Source organism: Galeopterus variegatus, unplaced genomic scaffold (genome assembly GCF_000696425.1).
Source record: "Galeopterus variegatus unplaced genomic scaffold, G_variegatus-3.0.2 Scaffold459, whole genome shotgun sequence".
Taxonomy (NCBI): domain Eukaryota; kingdom Metazoa; phylum Chordata; class Mammalia; order Dermoptera; family Cynocephalidae; genus Galeopterus; species Galeopterus variegatus.
In genome coordinates, this window is record NW_007726570.1 from 118,693 (window position 1) to 137,465 (window position 18,773).

Genomic DNA, 18,773 nt, shown 5'->3' on the forward strand with positions numbered 1-18,773 from the left:
CTCCAAAATCCGAAACTTTTTGAGTGCCAACATGGCACTCAAAGGAAATGTTCATTAGAGCACTTCAGATTTCGGATTTTCAGATTAGGGATGCTCAATCAGTATGTATTCTGCAATTTTCCAAAATCTGAAAAGAATCCAAAATCTGAAACACTTCTAGTTCCGAGCATTTTTGATAAGATATACTCAACCTGTAGTAGAAATAGCTAACATTTATTGAACACTTACTATGTGCTAGGGACTAGACTAAGTACTATAAATACATGATCCTATTTAATCCTCACAGTCACACTGTGAAATAGAAAAGTATTCATTCTCACCTTACATATGAGGAAAGTGAGGATCACAGAAGTTAAGTAACCTGACTGTGGTCATATAAGCTAGTAAGTGGCAGAGCTGGGAATTGAATCTAGGGCCAGTTGGCCCCAAAGCCAGAACTCCTAATCATCAGGTTATACCACTAAACTGTCTGTCTTTTGAGCTACCCAACCAAAAAATCACTTTTCAAAAAATGTAATGATTAGAACTTAGTAGTTTTCTAATAAAGATGGAAATAGTACTGAATTAGGACATAGACTCATTAATTAATGTTCTTACAAGCATTATCTTGTTCATTTTTAGGACACAATTCCTATACATTTCCTATGTAAGAATGCTCTAGTTATTACCCTCAAGATATTTTTTGTAGCCTCTGAAAATGAAAAGACCAGGTCTACATAGACTTTGCGGACACTCACTGTTGGTTGAATTTGAAGAAGGAAGAGGCTTCAATTTGATAATAGTATGTAGTCTTAATAATGGACTAGGTATAAATTGACCAGGGAAGTCATGGCATAGCATCACATTCCTCTGTTTTGTGGTTAATCAGTGTTTCAGTGTTGTTTGCAGCTTTAGCAGTTTGAAAAGGGAGAAGAGAAATCCAGAGGGAAAAATCAGGTTGCTTATTTCTTCTGGTTGGTGGAGAGCTGTGCATGCCTTAAACATCGGGGTTTTCATGTTTCTTCAATCTTCACTCTCCCAGTATGGTGTTAATTTTGTTGTTTCCTTAAGCACTATATTTGTCATGGCCCCCTACTATAGAGTTTAGAATTCATCTATCTGTCTATTTATCATATTCATTGAATTTTTACTTTGTACCAATCAAGATGGTAGACACTTAGGATGTAAACATGAATAAATATGGTTTAGACTTAGAAGCATGTAAAGAATGCCACAGGACAGCTGAGAAAGAGGACCATAATTAATTCTACCTGAGAAGTTAGAAGTCTCTATAGAAAGTGACATCTGAAATGTATTCCACCAACAGAGTGATGCTGTGGAAGTCAAAGGGGTAAGAGTTTCAAGGAGGAGGAAGTGGTCAAAAATATTAAATAAGTACTAAATGCCAGTGCTATTTAAAGTAAAGTGTGTGACTCATTTAGCATTCAGTAAGGGCAAAATAGAGCACCCACATTGTACAGAGTGCTGCCACTTTGCTTTCTGTATACACAGAAGCAGAAGGTGCCAGGTAACTATTGATGCTCCTAATAGTAGTTAATAATCCTTAGAGCAGAGGCACCTAACCAGCTCTACTAAATCAGAAAAGGGGGTGGGGTAGGGGTTGCAAACAGATATCTTTTGAAAAAGGTTCCCAAGTGATTTTTGATGAATACCCTTGCCTTATGGACCATTGCCTTAGGACAGTGGTTGGCAAAATTTTCCTGTAAAGGATGAGATAATAAATATTTAAGGCTTTGCAAGCCATATGGTCTCAGTTGCAATCACAAACAATACACAAAGAAATGAGCATGGCTCTGTTCTAGTAAAACTTTATTTACAAAAACAGATGGTGGGCTGGATTAAGCCCCAGGGATGCCTGCTTTAGGGTACTTTGGAGGAAAAGGGGTACATTTTCTTCTTGAAGATTCGTTCAGTGGCCTCATTGTAATCTGTGTAAGTTTGCAAGCATTGTGAATGTATTTATATAAATGTGAATTTTTAAAAAACTTCATTTATGGCATGCAGATTAATCTTAATGTGTGCAGATATTTTACCTGTCATTTATATTAAAATGAACTTGGTTTTACTTTTGAGATGATTAAGGAGAATGAATGTAAGGCCAAAGAGAAACCAAGTCTTAATGGAGACCACGTCTGATGGAGAAAGTTGGTCTTTGGCTATTACTGAATAAATTTACTTTTTTAAGTGCACACTTTTTTTCCTTTGTCTAAATATACTTTTTTGTAATTGGGAATACTGTAAATTTATGTCATTATTTGTGCTAATGGAGGAGAACCAAAACTAATAGTATAAAATAATTTGGTTTTGGGGGGATGTCTCAGCACTTGAGCATAGATGTATATTTAATGTTCTTCACAGATTAAATATAGCAAGCAGCAGGGCAGTTTAGAGTACACTCAGATGGAAAGAATCATACCTGAGAAGAGCCTGAGCATAAAGATCAGAGCTCAGAAAATGTCTGAATCTTTCAGGTGAACAAAAAAGACTTCAAAAGCTTCAATAAGATAATTTGTAACCCTCATCAAACATGATTCAGAAAGTTAGGTGGAGTTGGAGTATGTGATATTCAGAGCAAGGTCAGGAGGTTAGGTTAAGTAAGAACTTGATAGGCTTAGTTCATTTCCCTCCAGTTTCCAAGACTTCTGAAATGATCTATTCAGTAACTGCCTAAATTTGTTACTCTAGTAAAAACTTAACAGGGACTTTTTAGCAGTCCTAATTTTTTTAGAAGCACTTGGAATTTAAGTTCCTAATCTATTTTTCAAGCATCTTGTCACTTTTCAATGACTTTGACAGCTTTCGGATTTTATGTTGCTTTCTAGCTTTCCATTAAGACCTTATAAGTAGTGTTATGTTTGTGTTTTCATAAGACCTCCTTCAAAATGCCGTTTTTGTTTGTTTGTTTTGTTTTAAATAGTAGCTATTAGGATCAAACAGAAACAGTTGAGTTCATTTTCCACCCTCCCATGCAGTGGCATTCTTTTTAGGAATTTTTAACAAATAAATTGGACAACTGTCAGTTAACCAGATAATCCAGAGGCTACTTTGTTCTTTAGCCCTGTTGGATACATGAGGTATTACTATAAATAAAGCAATGAACCTTGAGTTAAGGAGCATGTTTGGCACATCTCTGAAAACCTGCTCCAACTGCACTGTCCTGCTTTCTAGTTTTTACTGAAGATAATGTTATCTGTTATTAAAAACAAAACAAAACAAACCTGTGTAAGGTGAACTACTCCCACTTTATTTTTTGGCTGGTATCTCCCATGAGAATATCCTAGGTACAATGTTCCCTACTCTAAGTGCCTTTGGCATTTTTTTCTTTACCTACCGGCTCAAGAGCATGACCTCTTTTTGTACCCTCCTTTTCGTTCTCTGTGTATTCATAGCAGTTTTCTTGGAGCAGGTGTGTTGAGAGTAGTAAGTACGTGGCTGTGAGAATTTGTCTACACTGGTAGTCAGTTATTGACATGCATAGTAGATACAGGACAATTAAGCTGGACAAAGCTGAGTGGTAGAGAGTCCTTCCTCCCTTGGTTCCATAGGGTTCTATCCAGCCATCAGATTCCAGCTTTTTCTTAAGAGCCTTCTCTTTCTGCCTGTCTTGGAAGTTGGCAAACTCATTTCAGTTTTACTTCCCCATAGCTACTGAGAAAGCAATATTTTCATTTTATTCCTTAAGACTTCTTTTTGTAAACTGAATTTCAGTCCTGGCCTAGTTCAGTTGACTGAGGAGCAGATATGTCTGGTATCTTGCTCCCACCAGACTTTAGCTAAGTCATAGCCCTTTTAGTTCCTGTGTCGCCTCTCATGCGTGACTTAGTTCCTCTTTCATTGGTGGGTCAGCTCCTTGAGACTGCATATGAGGCACAACTTAACCTTAAGTTAGTATAGCTTCTAATTCTAGCAGTATTATAAAGATGTCATGCAAATATCTATAGGGCCTCTTTTTCCAGTCTCCCCAATTTGGAGCTGGTAGTTAATTATTGAGGTTTACTAGGTCTATTAGGTAGCAAACTGAATGCAGGAGTAAAAGTTAAAAAAAAAATTATTATGAATGAAGAAGTTTTTGCCTCTATTTAAATTAAAAACTTGAAATCAGGATACGAGAAGGATAAGCTGAGAAATAACATTTATACCTGTGTTGGGGGCAGGAATCTCAACACGATATTTGATATATGGATCAGGCCTTTGTCGGGGCGGGGGGAGGGGGAGTGGTCTACAGTTCTTCTTGAAAAACATGTTCCTGTCAGGTTAACTTTCATTTTCCTACATTTGAAGGAGCCATGGGTACAGTGCAAGCATGATGATAAACGGCAGCTGACACTCATTCTGCTGAGGGCCCACTAGGGACTATGGCAAATTGGAGAGCAAGTGCCTTGTGTGAAGGGGGGGATACTAGATACCACTATTTGGTCCACCCAGCTGGTGCCTTGCTGTGCATGGTGGTGAGTGGGGGTCTCATTTTCAAATTATTCTGCTTTTTTCAACTTTGTCTTATTTTTCTCATAACATCTTTTTTTAAAAAAATATTTGTACTAGGCTCTTACCTGGTTTCCTAGTTTCTTTAATTTTCTTTATTATCTCTTCTTAGTTCTCAACCTTGTTTCTAGCAGGGCTAATCTTTTCCTCCAAACATTGTTGCCACTGCTAATTCTGTGTCCCTTCAACTGGATTGTTCTCTGCAATTTCACCTTTCCCACTAGGATCAGACTGTTTAAATATTTTTAGAAGTACCTAAAGGTAATTATGTTAAATCTGCAGGTATTAGAAACATGAATGAGAAAAAATGTGCCATAAGATATTAAAATCTTCGATAACAGAGTAAGCTTACAATGAACAGATTTATTGAGCACTACTTTGTAAGGCGTAGTGTTAGTCTTCAAAAATATTCAATCCAGAAGGAATTGATGGATAAAATCTATACATTTATAAAGATAATTAGCCATCTAAGGGAGTAAAATGATAAGAGCCAAAATGAACACTATACATCTTAAGTCCCATAGGAGTTGAAGGAAAAAGGATTATTTCAGGGATTGGAATATAGCATAGTTGACTTAAGGATAACAGTTATTTTCCCTTTTTGCATTCATAGGTAATTTAACAAATGTAAATTTTGTATTTTAGTTTTATTATGGGTAATTTTTGTTACTTTGTTAGTACCTTGCCAGAAATTTGACTGCTTGTATGTAAATGCTGCATAAAATTGATCCTATGAATTCTAATTCAGCAAAATTCCTACTCCTAACCTTGAGAAGAATTTTCCACTCTGAAAATATTTTTATTGGTCTGTCTTCCTCTTTTTCTTTTTCCTTGAGTGAAACTGACAATAAAAATAAAGTGAGCTTTTTCTCACTTTAAAAAAAAGTTTATCTGTCCTAAATTGCTATAGTTAACTGGTTATTTGCAAAATGGATTTATTTCACCATAGCAGCTTAAATCAGCTATGGTTTACTTTGAGCAGATTTGATTTTATTTACCAGCCAAAAAACATTTTGATGTATTTTAGGCTTTTGGTTTCCTTCTCATCCTCACCAAACTGAGAGACTGGTTTTGAAAGCATTTGCTAGAGAATTCCCCATATGTTTTTTAAGTAATTTTTTTTTTTTGCATGTAAAACTACTTTTGAACATTTTAGAAAAATCAGAAAATACAGGGAATTGTGAAGAAAATCAACCACCCAAAAATAACCACTTAGTATTTTGCTATATTTACTTCCACCTATTTTCAAGGAATGTATGTTAGAAACATAATTGGGATTATAATTCACATAGTTTTGTATCCTGCCTCATTTTTTTATTCAACATTATACATAAACCTTTTCCTGTGCCACTAAAATTTCTTTGGAAAGAGTGGCTAAAGAATATTCCTTCATATGGGTATACTGTCATCTAAACATTTTTCAATTATTTTTTTCCATTTCAGGAGTTTCTAAATAATTCTGCAATAAATGTGCTTGTACATAAACTGTTTGAGTCTGATTTTTTTTTTTTTTTTTTTGAATTCAACAAATATTTATTGAGTGCCTATTATGTGCTAGATATTGTTCCAGGTACTTGGGACACATTAGAGAACAAAACAAAGAGCCCTGCCCTCGTGGAGCTTACAGTCTATCGTTGATTACCACCTTGCCTGCATACTGTCTGTGACCCTTAGCAAGTCATCACACCTCTCTGTGCCTTTGTCCTCAGCTGCCCAATAGGGGAACAAGCAGGCCCAGCTCAGACCTAGATGACATGCCTGGTGTACTGTATATGCCAAACAGGACACCCACCACCCAGACAGTAGATAGGGCTAGAAATTGACTTTTAATAGTAGAATACAATGGGGAGAGGGCAGAGGGAGTTAAGCCAAGTTGTCTGGTGTGCTGTGGTAGAGGTGGGGAGGGCCCAGGCCACACCCACCCCTGGACTGGCTATACAAACCGCTGCTGCTGTTGCTGCTTCTTGGTGGCTGTGTTGTTGGCTAGGTCCTTGGCCTTCTCCGTAGCTGCCAGTGCAGTCTCCTTTGTCTTTTCCTTGGCTTCCTTGGCTGTCTCAAGTGTTTTAGAAGGTGCCTCATCTTGCAGCTTGGCTAAGATGTATTCAAAACCCTTCATAACCTTGGTCACGTTGCTTTTGAACCAGGCAAGACCAAATTCCTGGACAGCTCTGGAGACACCAAATAAGCTAGAGGAGACCCAGGCTTCCCTGCAGATTTCGGTCCAGCCGCTGTTGTCAGAGTTCACACAGTAAACACATCGTTCCTCCACCACCATCAGCCCGACATGGTTGATATTCCAGGTGAAGGTGGTCATGGTCTGATTCTGTGGGTCCACAATAGAGTCCTCCAGTATGTACACCGAGTGAGCAGCATTGGCAGGAAACAGTCACTTGGCCCAGCGGGGCATCCTGTTGGTCTTGGTCAGGAGTCACCGGGACAGGAGCTTCTGGTCAGGGGTCACCTCCCCGTGTACTATGTCTTCTGTGAAGACATGTTTGCTGTAGGGATTCAGGTACCGCTGTCAGAAGGTAGCGAACACTTGGTCCCAGGTACTCCGGAGCACGCTCTGGCCCAGGAAATACTTGACTGTCTTCCTGGCCGGGGCGGGCTCAGCACACGCACAGCATCAGGGCTGTGTAGCCCAGTGGGCACTCAGAGGCCGGGCCAGGGCTTGGCACACGCCCACCAGGATCGCAGCTCAGTCACCCATGCCCAACGCCCAAGCCACCACCGCCAGCACCATGAGAACTTTTATTTTTTTAGACTAGATTTATAGAAGTAAAATTACTGGATCAGAGAATATCAGCTTTTAAAAAGCATTTGATAAATAAGGCAAATTGCTTTCCAGAGAGTGTGTACCAATTTCCAGCAGTATATGAGAGTACCCATCTCACTATTTTTGCCACTGTTGAGCTCAACACAGTATTTTTAACAGTACCTCTCCTTTCAGTTTTGCTTGCTAATTGAATTTAATATTTTTTTTCCTAAAATGTACTATTCAAACTCATTTTAGATGTACTTTTCAAGGTAAACTACTTGTAGAGTTCTTAATGAAGTGGGGTAATTGTTCAGTTTATTAAGTTAAAAAAATTAGGTTGCAAAATAGTATGTGCAGAATTACATAGAAAAATACTTTCACACAAGCATTGTAACACTGTAAGGCCCCTCTGCTTGGTGAGTATGAATGATTTTTAAATTTTCTTTGTGCTCTTTTGAGTTTTCCAAAGTTTCTATAATAATAAATCTGCTTTTTGATCAGAAATATAATTTACTAAAATAACAGAACTTCATAATTAAGCTGCAGTACAAATGCTCTACCTCCTTAAGAATTTATAAACCATCCAAAAGCTTTCCCTGCTTGATAATTTGGCACAGTATTTCTTTTCACAGTAATACTTTGAAATTTGTATATTTATTTAAGGAAGTGAGGTATTTCTCAAGTATTAATAAGGGGCACTGGCCCTTATGTTTTTTGAGAAGTACCTGTATTGACAGTGTTTCTGTTTCTGACAGCTTGAATGAGAGTTTGAGTGTTTGAGTTACTTAAAGAAATATAAGAAATTTTATTGGAATTTACACTAGCCTTTCGGTACTCCAAAATTGCTTACGTGCCAATCAATCCAAAAGTTAGTATGAAGTATTTTTTATGTTCAAATTAATATAGAAGAATGAGAGTAGTTTAGAACAAGGTATTTAGCAGCCAAAAAACAAATTAACAGTTTTTTAGACTTTTTATTGTGACTTTATTTTGACATGGTGTTTATAGCTTAGGAGATAGTCTCATTTAAAGTCTACTCATACAGTACACTATAATATGTGAATCAAAACCACTAACAATCATTGTTATGTACTTTTTAAAAGAATTTTTTTTCTAAATCTAGAGTATGAGCTAGTTAATCAATATGAATTATCCAATAAACTCAGAAGGTAAGGTTTTAAAATGTTGAAAGAATCTTCTTTTATCTGTTTGCCTGCATTCATAATGCATGAGGTAAGAGATTAAATTGAAGTAGACAAGCATATTTTCACAATTTAATCAACTTGACATCACAAAATATTCTGAGCTCGAGGTATTAAAAAAAACTACGTAATTCTTTTATCTGCTCTTCTTCCCTAACTTTAAATTGATTTTATCAGGTTCCCAAATAGTGTGTGAGATTTTTTTTCAAAGACTCTCATTAAGTGGAAATTTTAAGGGAAAATTTTTTCTGGTATGAGACATTTTTCCCAGCTACTCATACCTAGGAAGATTTGGATTTGTAAGAAAGGTCTGAGTCTTTTAATGTTATATACGTCTCACATTCCTGATTTACAGTATTTCAAATTTTCTCTTGACCACAATGAAACAATAGACATTAATAATATTTTGTTAATTTTGTCAGTGTTTAACATGGGGGAAGAATACCCCCAGAAGAATTTTATTCAAATTATTTCTGAGAGAAAACAAGAAAAACAGCATCATTAATTACAAAATTTTTCAATAACCAGTTCATTTTCCTTGACAGAATTGATATGCCTCTAACCTGATATCACAGCCTTAGGAAAAGACACATACTAATAATAATATTTTGTTGTTTTGCTGTAGATGTGTTCTTTGTGCCATTGTCCTGGAGCAACAATTGGTTGTGATGTGAAAACATGTCACAGAACATACCACTACCACTGTGCATTGCATGATAAAGCTCAAATACGAGAGAAACCTTCACAAGGAATTTACATGTAATTATTTAACTTCTCTTTAAGTTTTTTTTAACAGTCATACTTTCTTTAGGCTTTTGTAAAAATGTTTCCCATTTCAAAGCATTTCATTATCCTCATAAAGGGCGTTTTGATGAGGAATTTAATGCTTAGAGAGAAATGTTATAGGAAGTTTAATAAAGATTTTCTGAATCCAGCTTGTGAATGGGGTGAAGTATACTGCTCATTGTCTTAATTTGGAAAATGTTTAATTTAGTTTGCTTACTTAATAATTTTTTATTTCTTCATTTTTATAGGGTTTATTGCAGAAAACACAAGAAAACTGCACATAACTCTGAAGGTACGTCATTGAGCCACTTTCAAGTTTCAAGAAGAAATTTGAGTAAAGTATGGGTGAATTGTACTGTATTAATTTTTACCATAAGATGTAGCACAGTATTAAATACATTTAGAATTGAGAAAAGCATCAGGATAAACTAATGCATATAGTAAAAAAGATCTAAACTTTTAAGAAAACTTTCACCCTGAAGTTCTTATAAAGCATACATTGAAAATTTATTTCTCTTTAGTGCTGATGTGTTTCTGTAAGGGTAATAATTGGGATCAGATATTATAGATAGAGTGAACATGGGAATACTAGTACATTTTGTGATCACCAATCAAGCATGTTACATTTTTATTCACACTATAGTAATTTTTTAAAAAAATAGACATGTTTATAAGTAACCAAATTTAAAACAGAAACTTTAAAAATTATTTTATAGTTTGTATATACTTAAATTTATACAAAACCAGGTTAGTCATGTTTATATATAGTTAGCCAAGTTGTACTTAGTCTTTAAAAAGTATGGGAAAGATCTCAAATTGAATTCTAACTTGTTTCAAATCTTTTCAAACAGATGGTTTTGATACTTTTACTAGCAATATAAAATGGCTTAGATTTAATCTGACATTGTTCTATCCCTTCATTTAGATTAGAGATCTTTAAAATTTTTGTTAGCTTCTGAGAACATGTTGTTTAGAATTAGAATGGTTTGAGCACTATTATTTTAGGAAGTTGTTTCTTTTATAAAGATTTACCTAATTATTGGTGTTAGCATATTAAAATTGGTTGCCCTTTCTGATCTCTTAGATCTTGGCTTTTATAATACAAATAGTATTGTTTCCACTTCTGTACTCCATATTAGTCCAAATACTTTAAAGTGCTGATTAAAAGTACATCTTTGGGCTGGCTGATTAGCACCAGCTCTAACCAAGTGAGCTGGTAACACCAAGGTCAAAGGTTTGGATCCCCTTGCCAGCCGCCAAAAAAAAAAAGTACATCTTTAGCAAAAACTAGTCTTTAAGGGAAACAGACTGGATAAATAATAAGAGCAGAATGTTTTTGAGATGATAGAGTATTACTAAAAATCCTTGATAGTGCTTTCCTTCCATTTTTTCCTCCCTTCTAGAATTGAATTGAAAAATCTTTTGTGAAAGGTTAAGAGTAAGCTTTCCCACCTTTCATTACTTAATTTTAACAGTGTATTTTTTCGATACTTTGTAAGATCAGAATGGACATATACGTTTAGCTGAGAATTGAGACTCATGATCTGATTAATACACGTATATGAGCATACTGAGACAGGATATTTGAGATATGTAAGAAAGATGACTGATACATCCTGATTAATATAGACAGCTCTCATTTTATTTCTTAGATTCTTTTAAACTGATAGTACCATCTAGTGGTAGAGAAAAGTCACTGCAGACTGTATAAAGAATAATTTTGACCACTTTTTTTCCTCTGGAATTTTAGTGAGAGATCTAAATTCATACTTTTTAAGACAACTTTTCTTATAATGTAACTGGCAGGATTAGTACAACTTCAAATTTGTGATACAACTGCTTTGAATTTTGGATCCAATGTATACTTCTGTAGAACATTGGGGCCCCTTGTGTCATTGGCATATAGGTGTTTATAGACATATTGTAGAGCTCGAAGCATAATTTTACAATTTAAAAATATTACAAAGTTTAGATTTATCACATTTTGGCTTTTATCACATTCATCTAGCTCAAATTTATTTGATACTGAGTGCTTTGTCAGAAATAGAACTTTCAATTATTTCATTGTTCTAATGGGAAGCATAGGATCTACTTTATAATTGTGATTTATGATGGGGGGTTAAAGATTGTATTTCAGGGACTGTCTTTGAGAGTTGTAGTGTACTAGCCTCTAGAACAGAGAGGAATTGATACCTGTGGCAATTTCATGATCATTTGCCATCTGTGGCTCGATACTTACTTGGCAAATACTTAATATGATAAATACTATATAATTCAGTCTGTCATGTTAGGTTTGTACAGCATGAGCTGTTTTGAAATATTAAATTTGAGAATAATTGTATAATATGGCAATTTGATTTTCCCATCTTCTTAATAAAACATTATTGAATATTTAAAACCTAAAACCCATGTCATCAGTTTTGCTTCAGAAAAGAAAAAAACAAATGAGTTTGCAGAAGCAATTTTTTTCTTTAATCTGTAGCCCAAGGTATTTAGCCGTTTGGATGAACTTTTGAGCTATCACTGTCACTAGATTATCAGAATGCCAGTCCCAGGAACTATATATATTTACTTGTTAGTGATGATGGCCTTAGATAGGCTGCCTATAAAATAATTTGAAATATGCAAGAAACCATTTCTGATTAAAAAAAAAAAAATCTTCCCTATTGATGGTGACAATTAACTGAGGACAGGGTCCCTCTGGAATTATACACAGATTGATGAATTTATTTCACCTACTGTGTGGCAAGGCTATTAGGTAATTGGGAATATAGGGATAAACTAGATGGGTCCCTGTCCCCAAAGAGCTTGAAGTCTAATTTAAGAGATGTGCAATAAATAATTGCACAATTAGTTGGTTACAATTATAATAAATGGCATGAATGACAAATATAGGGTAACATGAGTGTATGTTTGGGTGGACTTATGAGGACGTTTTCATTTGAATTAAGTCTTAAAAAAAACTAAAGAAGGTTGGAGGAGCATTCTGTGCAGAAGGATCAGGACCTTTAAAGGGCCGGCCCGTGGCTCACTCAGGAGAGTGTGGTGCTGAGAAGGATCAGGACCTTTAAAGACTCTGAGACAGGAAAGAACTTAATGCTTTCCAGGAATTGATAGAAGACTATGAAAGTAAAGGATAGATAAGAGTGGCACATGATGAGGTTGAAAGAAGAATGCATGGGCTGGATTGGTAAGGATTTTGGATATTATTGTAAGGACAACAGGAGGCGATTAAGGGTTTTAAGCAGGAGAGAATGGCCTATTGCAGGAATCCTAGTGACTAATGATAGAAGGCTTGGACTAGTGTTGTAACTATGGGGATGAGCAGAAGTAGACAAATTCGAGAGAGTTTTTAAAGTTAGAATTCATAGGACTGAGGGAGTAGATCTGGTATAGGGATGAGTGAGAAGAGATATTGGAGATGACTCTGAGGTTTCTGGCATAAGCAAATGGGTGACTGATGGTGCCATTACTTAGATAACAGTAGAGTTGGACTATGCTTATGGGGAAAGTTAAAGAGTTAAGTTTTGAAACATCGAATTTCAGATACCTAGGAGCTATCTAAGTGGGGGTATCAGATAAGCAGAAAAATTATGTGGTTTTTGTTCTAAGAATAGAGACCTTAGCTAGAGATGGAATTTTGCCAAGTGTGAGTATAGATAATTGTATCTCGGTGAGAGGAGGAAAAATCCACTAAAGAGAGAGTTCCAAAGAGCAATGGGCCTAGGACAGAGCCTTGAGTAACTTTGACAGTTAAAGGCTGGAAGGGACACTGTCAACAAAGTGAAGAGACAACCTACAGAATGAGAGGAAGTCTTTGCAACTATACATCAGACAACTCAACAGCAAAAAACCAAATTACCCAATTTAAAAATGGGCAAAGGACCTAGACAGACATTTCTCAAAAGAAGAAATACAAGTGGCTAGCAAGCACATGAAAAAATGCTCAACATCATTAATCATCAGGCAAATGCAAAATAAAACCACAATGAGGTATAGTTAGAATGGTTATTGTCAGTAACCAATAACCAGAAAATAACAAATGCTGGAGAGGATGCAGAGAAAAGGGAACTGTCCTACATTGTTGGTGGGAATGTAAATTGGTACAGCCATTGTGGAAAACAGTATGGAGGTTCCTCAGAGAACTAAAAATACATCTTCCTTATGATCCAGCTACCCACAACTGGGTATATACCCAGAGGAAATGAAATCAGAGTATCAAAAAGACACCTGCACTCCCATATTCATTACAGCACTATTCACAATAGCCAACAGATGGAATCAATGTAAATGCCCATCAACAGATGAATGGATTAAAAACCTCTGTTATATATACATAATGGAATACTATTCAGCTATAAAAAGAAATGATATCCTATCACTTGCAGCAACATGGATGGAACTGGAAACCAACATGTTGTGAAGTAAGTCAGGCACAGAAAGATAAATACCACATGATCTCACTCATGTTGAATCTAAAAAAAAAAAAAGTGATTCTCATAGGAGTAGAGAGTAGAATAATGGTTACTGGAGGCTGGGAAGGGAGTGGGAGGGAAGAGAAGGGGTGGACTAACATGTACAAAACTATGCTGTCTACCCTAAGTGAATCATTGTGCAGTATATGCATGTATTGAAACAACACACTGTACCCCACAAAATTAAATATAAATAAAATTGAAAAAAAAAAGTCTGGGTTATAGAAAGATGGGTCTGCAAAAGGAAGAGAGGAGGAAAGTCAGGGTAGTGCTAGGTCATAGAAGCCAAGGGAGGAGACAGAGTGGTCTAGAAGGAACCAAATGGTTAACCTGATATGCTGTTAAAAAAGCATCCATTGGATTCAATGACAATGGAGCCATTGGTGACCTTAGAGAATAGATTGCGTAAAGTAGTAGGGTTAGAAGCCATACTGATATGTACCTCAGAGCAAATGAGAGGTGAGGTATTTTAAGACAAGGGACATAGGTAAGCCTTCTGATATGTTTGCTTGTAAAGGGTCAGGGGAATAGTTGGAAGAATATTAAAGGGTGGCACTTTTTTTTCTTAATAGACTTTATTTTTTAGAGCAATTTTAGGTTCTTAGCAAAATTGAGTGGAAAGTACAGAGTTTTGATATATCTCCTGTCTTTCCCTCCCCAAACACACACACACACACACACACACACACACACACACACACAGCCTTCCCCACTATCAACATCCCACATAAGAATGGTACATTTGTTCTAATCAATGAACCAGTATGACTCATCATAACCTAAAGTCCGTGGTTTAAATTAGGGTTCACTGGCCAATTAGCTCAGTTGGTTAGAACGTGGTGTTATAACTCTAAGGTCAAGGGTTCAGATTCCCATTCCAACCAGCTGCCAAAAAATAAATAAATAAATAAGGTTCGCTGTTGGTGTATGTGCTGTGGGTTTTGATACATGTATAATAACGTGTCCACCATGATATTATCATACAGAATAATTTCACTACCCTAAAAATTTCCTGTGCTCCACCTATTTATCCCTTTCTCTCCCCGCCAAAGTCCTGTCAACCACTGATATTTTTACTGTCTGTAATAGTTCTACCTTTTCCAGAATGTCATATAGTTGGAATCATACAGTATGTAGGTTTTTCAGATTGGCTTCTTTCACTTAGTTGGCTTTTATTTTTTTAAGGGGAAGAATTAGTTGATACATAAACCCTTATAAGAAAGGATCCTAAAGGCAGGAAGAGATTGAAAGTATAAGAAAGAGGATTCAGCACGGAAGCAAAACAATTGGCCTGCAATAAGAGGACATTTCCACTGTAATAGGAGAGAAGGAAGAAGATAGGTAGCTCCTCTCTGGTCTGTTTTCTATGTGGAGGAGAATGCAGGGAGGGGGTAAGGGTTGGAAGTTGAAGGAGAGAGAAGGTTTGAAAGAATAGCTGTGAAGACTGGGAGAGGAGGTTTTCCTAGAGAATATAAGGTTTCCAGACTAGGTTGAGGACCCAGTTGAGGTTGGCAACCATGAATTTATATAGTGGTACCCGTCAATTAGGTTGTGTGACTTTTCCTCCAGCAATTCAGTATCTGGGATGTAGCATAGAAAAAGCTAGTTGGTTAATTCAGAATTGGGATTCTGTCAAGCAGGTTCAACAAAAAAGTAAAGGGATGAGAGTGTTTAGGATATTTGCAAAAGAGAAATTTGAGCTAGATAGGGAGGGAAGTGAAGGCAGGAGAATAAGAACCAGGAGGGAATCAATGGTCTGGAGGTTCTGAAAAGGCTGAAGAGCAATGAGAATGAAAGTACTTGGGAAAGCTAGCATTTGTGGTCCCAAAGTGCGATATCTATATTTCAGAGGTAGAAAGTACCATTTTAGGCAATTATAAGATGTCTGGGTGGGATTATAGGAATTGAGTGGTTGGTGGAGGACATCATTGAAGACAAGGAACTGAGTGGCTAGGTGGTTCTTGGACTGTCCATGTGGACAGTAAGAATTACCCAGTGTGATGGCAGGGGTTGGGATGGAGAAAAGGGCAGTGAGTGGTGTGCTAAAGGAAGTCTGAGGCATGAGGTAGAATGATTGGGAGTTGATCATTGTTAGCAACAAGGACGGGAAGAGGGTAGCTCCTTTCCTCCCAGAGTGTAGTCTGTGGACCAGTGCAATTGGGATCATCTGGGAGCATGTTAGAAATGCCTAATCTCTCTCTCTCTCTTGCTCTCTTTTTTTTTTTTTTTTGGTGACTGGCTGCTATGGGGAGAAATGCTTAATCTCAGGCCACACCCCTGATTTACTAAATAGGAATCTATATTTTAACAAGATCCCCAATGGTTTGTATTCACTTTAAAGTTTGAGAAGCAGTGGTTTAGCTGAATGGCATGGACCTCAAAGTTGCAGGGCTTTTCGGGCTGAGCCCATGGCGCACTCAGAGTGCAGCGCTGGGAGCACAGCAGCACTCCCACCGCGGGTTCGGATCCTATATAGGGATGACCGGTGCGCTCACAGCGCTCACTGGCTGAGCGCGGTGCGGCCGGTCTCAAAAAGGACAAAAAAAAAAAGTTGCAGGGCTTTTCACAAGGGGATAGGGAACTAATGACTCAATAACACTGTCTAGTACAACTTTCTGTGATGATGAAAATGTTCCATATTTGCACCGTCCAGTATGGTAGCCACTAGCCACATGTGGTTAATGAGTACTTAAAATGGTGTCATGCCTTCCTATTATACTTTAAAAATGGGCAGGAATAGCCAGAATTAAATCCTACATCATGTGTTTTCCCCGCATGTATCTAGATAATAGCTATATTCTCTACCTTTTTTTTAAGGAATGTTTCAAAAATGTCAAACATTGATAATAGCAAATAGCTCTACCTTATAATTGATGCTAGTCTCGGGGCCGGCCCGGTGGCACTCCCGCCCGAGGGTTCGGATCCCACATACAGACCGGTTCCCGCTCACTGGCTGAGCGAGGCGCGGGGGCAACACCGAGGGTTGCGATCCCGTTGCCGGTCCCGGTCCGGTGCGGGGGCAACACTGAGGGTTGCGATCCGTTGCCGGACATGGAAAAAGACAAAAAAAATAAAAATAAAAAAAATAATTGATGCTAGTCTCTGTTTTATAGAAGTACTTTAATAGGACAGCTTATCATCACTAAACATTTGAGTACCTGCAAGGAACTGTGGTTAGGTACAAATGGTGGTTCATTTAAAGTCATTTTTACTTAGTAAGATGTTGAGGCCTTTGTATTTAATAATTTATATTGAGCAAAATAATCTGTGATGACATAGAAAGAGGCATCTAGAGTAGATGCTGGGTGTTAATGTGTAAAATGTAAGTCATGATCACAACATAACCTCAGATCAGTTTAGGTTCTTGAAATTGTAAGGAACCAAACTTGTGGTTTATTATTTTTCTTAAATTACCCAATATAGAATGTCTTACATGGGATAGGTGCTCAGAAAATGTTTATAACCTCTTCAGTTTCTTAAACTTGAAACTAAGCTCAATATCTAATATGTCATGATTTTGGGATGACATTTCCTTCTCCCATAGCTTCTCGTGTGGGGTGTTAGTAGTGCAAGATGAATTACCAAAACATAATTTCAGTTTTGGGAGGAGTGAGGGGGAAACACAATTTAGTGGCAGACATGTTGGTAATGGAAACAAAATTACAGCTAGATAGGAAAAGTAAGTTCTAGTGGTGTACAGTAGTGCTAGGCATCTGTAATTAACAATAATTTATTGAATGTTCTCAAATGGCTAGAAAAGAGAAGCTCCAATTTTCTCATTACAAGAAGATGATAAAGTTTACAATGATGAATATGCTAATTGCCCTGATTTGATCATCACTGTGTATGTGTCTTGAAATATAACTCTGTATCCCATAAATATGTACAATCAAAATGTTTCAATTTAAAAAATAAATTCCTTAAAAAAAATAAAGTGGTGACACACGGAAGTATTTACAGATAAGAGGGCATCATGTCTGCATCTTACTCTTAAACCATTCAGAAAAAAAGTGTGTGTACATATATAGAGAGAATGAATTTGATAAAGCAAATGTTAAAATATTAACATTTGTGGAATCTGGGTGAAGGACATACAGGAAATTTTTTTATAACTTTTTTATAAGTCTAAAGTTACTTAAAAAGATAACAATAGTGCTAAGTGCTAGAATGACAGTGACCATAAAATACCATGTTTTCTGAGACAGTGTAAAGAAATCTTTTGTGCTTAACCGTGGAGGCTATAATCTTGGTTTTATTCAGAGACCTGCTGGATTCCCTAATGGACAGTTCTGAAACTTTATATTACAGATTGTTTGTCAAATCATATAACTCAGTTTGATTCAAGAAGTAGGGTCACCATAGATGTTAAGCCTTTGACTGCTTTAATATTCAATTATTGTTTCCTTCTTTGTTCTTTTTCTTTAGAATATGCTACAATTTCCAATCTTCATTACTTTAATTAAATGGAAATTTAGGGAGATTTTAATGTGGGGTCAAAGTCCTTAAAAACATTTAAGTCTAGGCTGGCCCGTTAGCTCAGCTGGTTAGAACACAGCCTTGTAGCACCAAGATCATGGGTTTGGATCCCCACTCAGGCCAGCCGCCAAAAAAAAAAAAAAAAAAAAGAGAGAGATAAAAAAAACATTTAAGTCTAAAGGGAGGAATTAGTAAAGGGCCACAAAAATCGATTACATTGTATAATGATGAATATACTAATTATCCTGATTTGAACATCACACCTTGCACACTGGTATTGATATTTAGTGCTGTACTCCACAGATATGTACAATCAACTATGTCCCAATTAAAAAAAAAACAAAAACATTTAAGTTTAGTAGCATTGAATAGATTTATGAAGTACTGGGAAGGCAGTATTATACACTGGTTAAGAGTATGGGCTTTGAAATCAGATCTGTATTTGAATCTTAGCTCTGTTACTTCCTCATCACATAATGTTGGGCAAGTTATTTGCTATCTCTTGGAGGAAAGCCTTAAATCCTGCATCTGTAAAATGGGTTAAAAAAATAATTTACCGGGGCCGGCCCGGTGGCGCACTGCTACAGTGCGCCA

The 18,773-nt window shown here is 36.6% G+C and overlaps 1 protein-coding gene and 1 pseudogene across 3 annotated transcripts in view; one reads left to right on the forward strand and one right to left on the reverse strand.

Moving 5' to 3' along the window:
• The window catches only part of PHF6 (PHD finger protein 6), a 50,070-nt gene that overhangs the window by 8,886 nt on the left and 22,411 nt on the right, over positions 1-18,773 (forward strand). For all 3 annotated transcript variants that reach the window (XM_008569030.1, XM_008569032.1, XM_008569031.1), the window contains 2 exons: positions 9,068-9,201; positions 9,477-9,520. In XM_008569030.1, the coding sequence (XP_008567252.1) occupies positions 9,068-9,201; positions 9,477-9,520 (178 nt within the window). The remainder of the gene's footprint in view (positions 1-9,067; positions 9,202-9,476; positions 9,521-18,773) is intronic.
• LOC103587546 lies at positions 6,416-8,323 on the reverse strand (annotated as a pseudogene).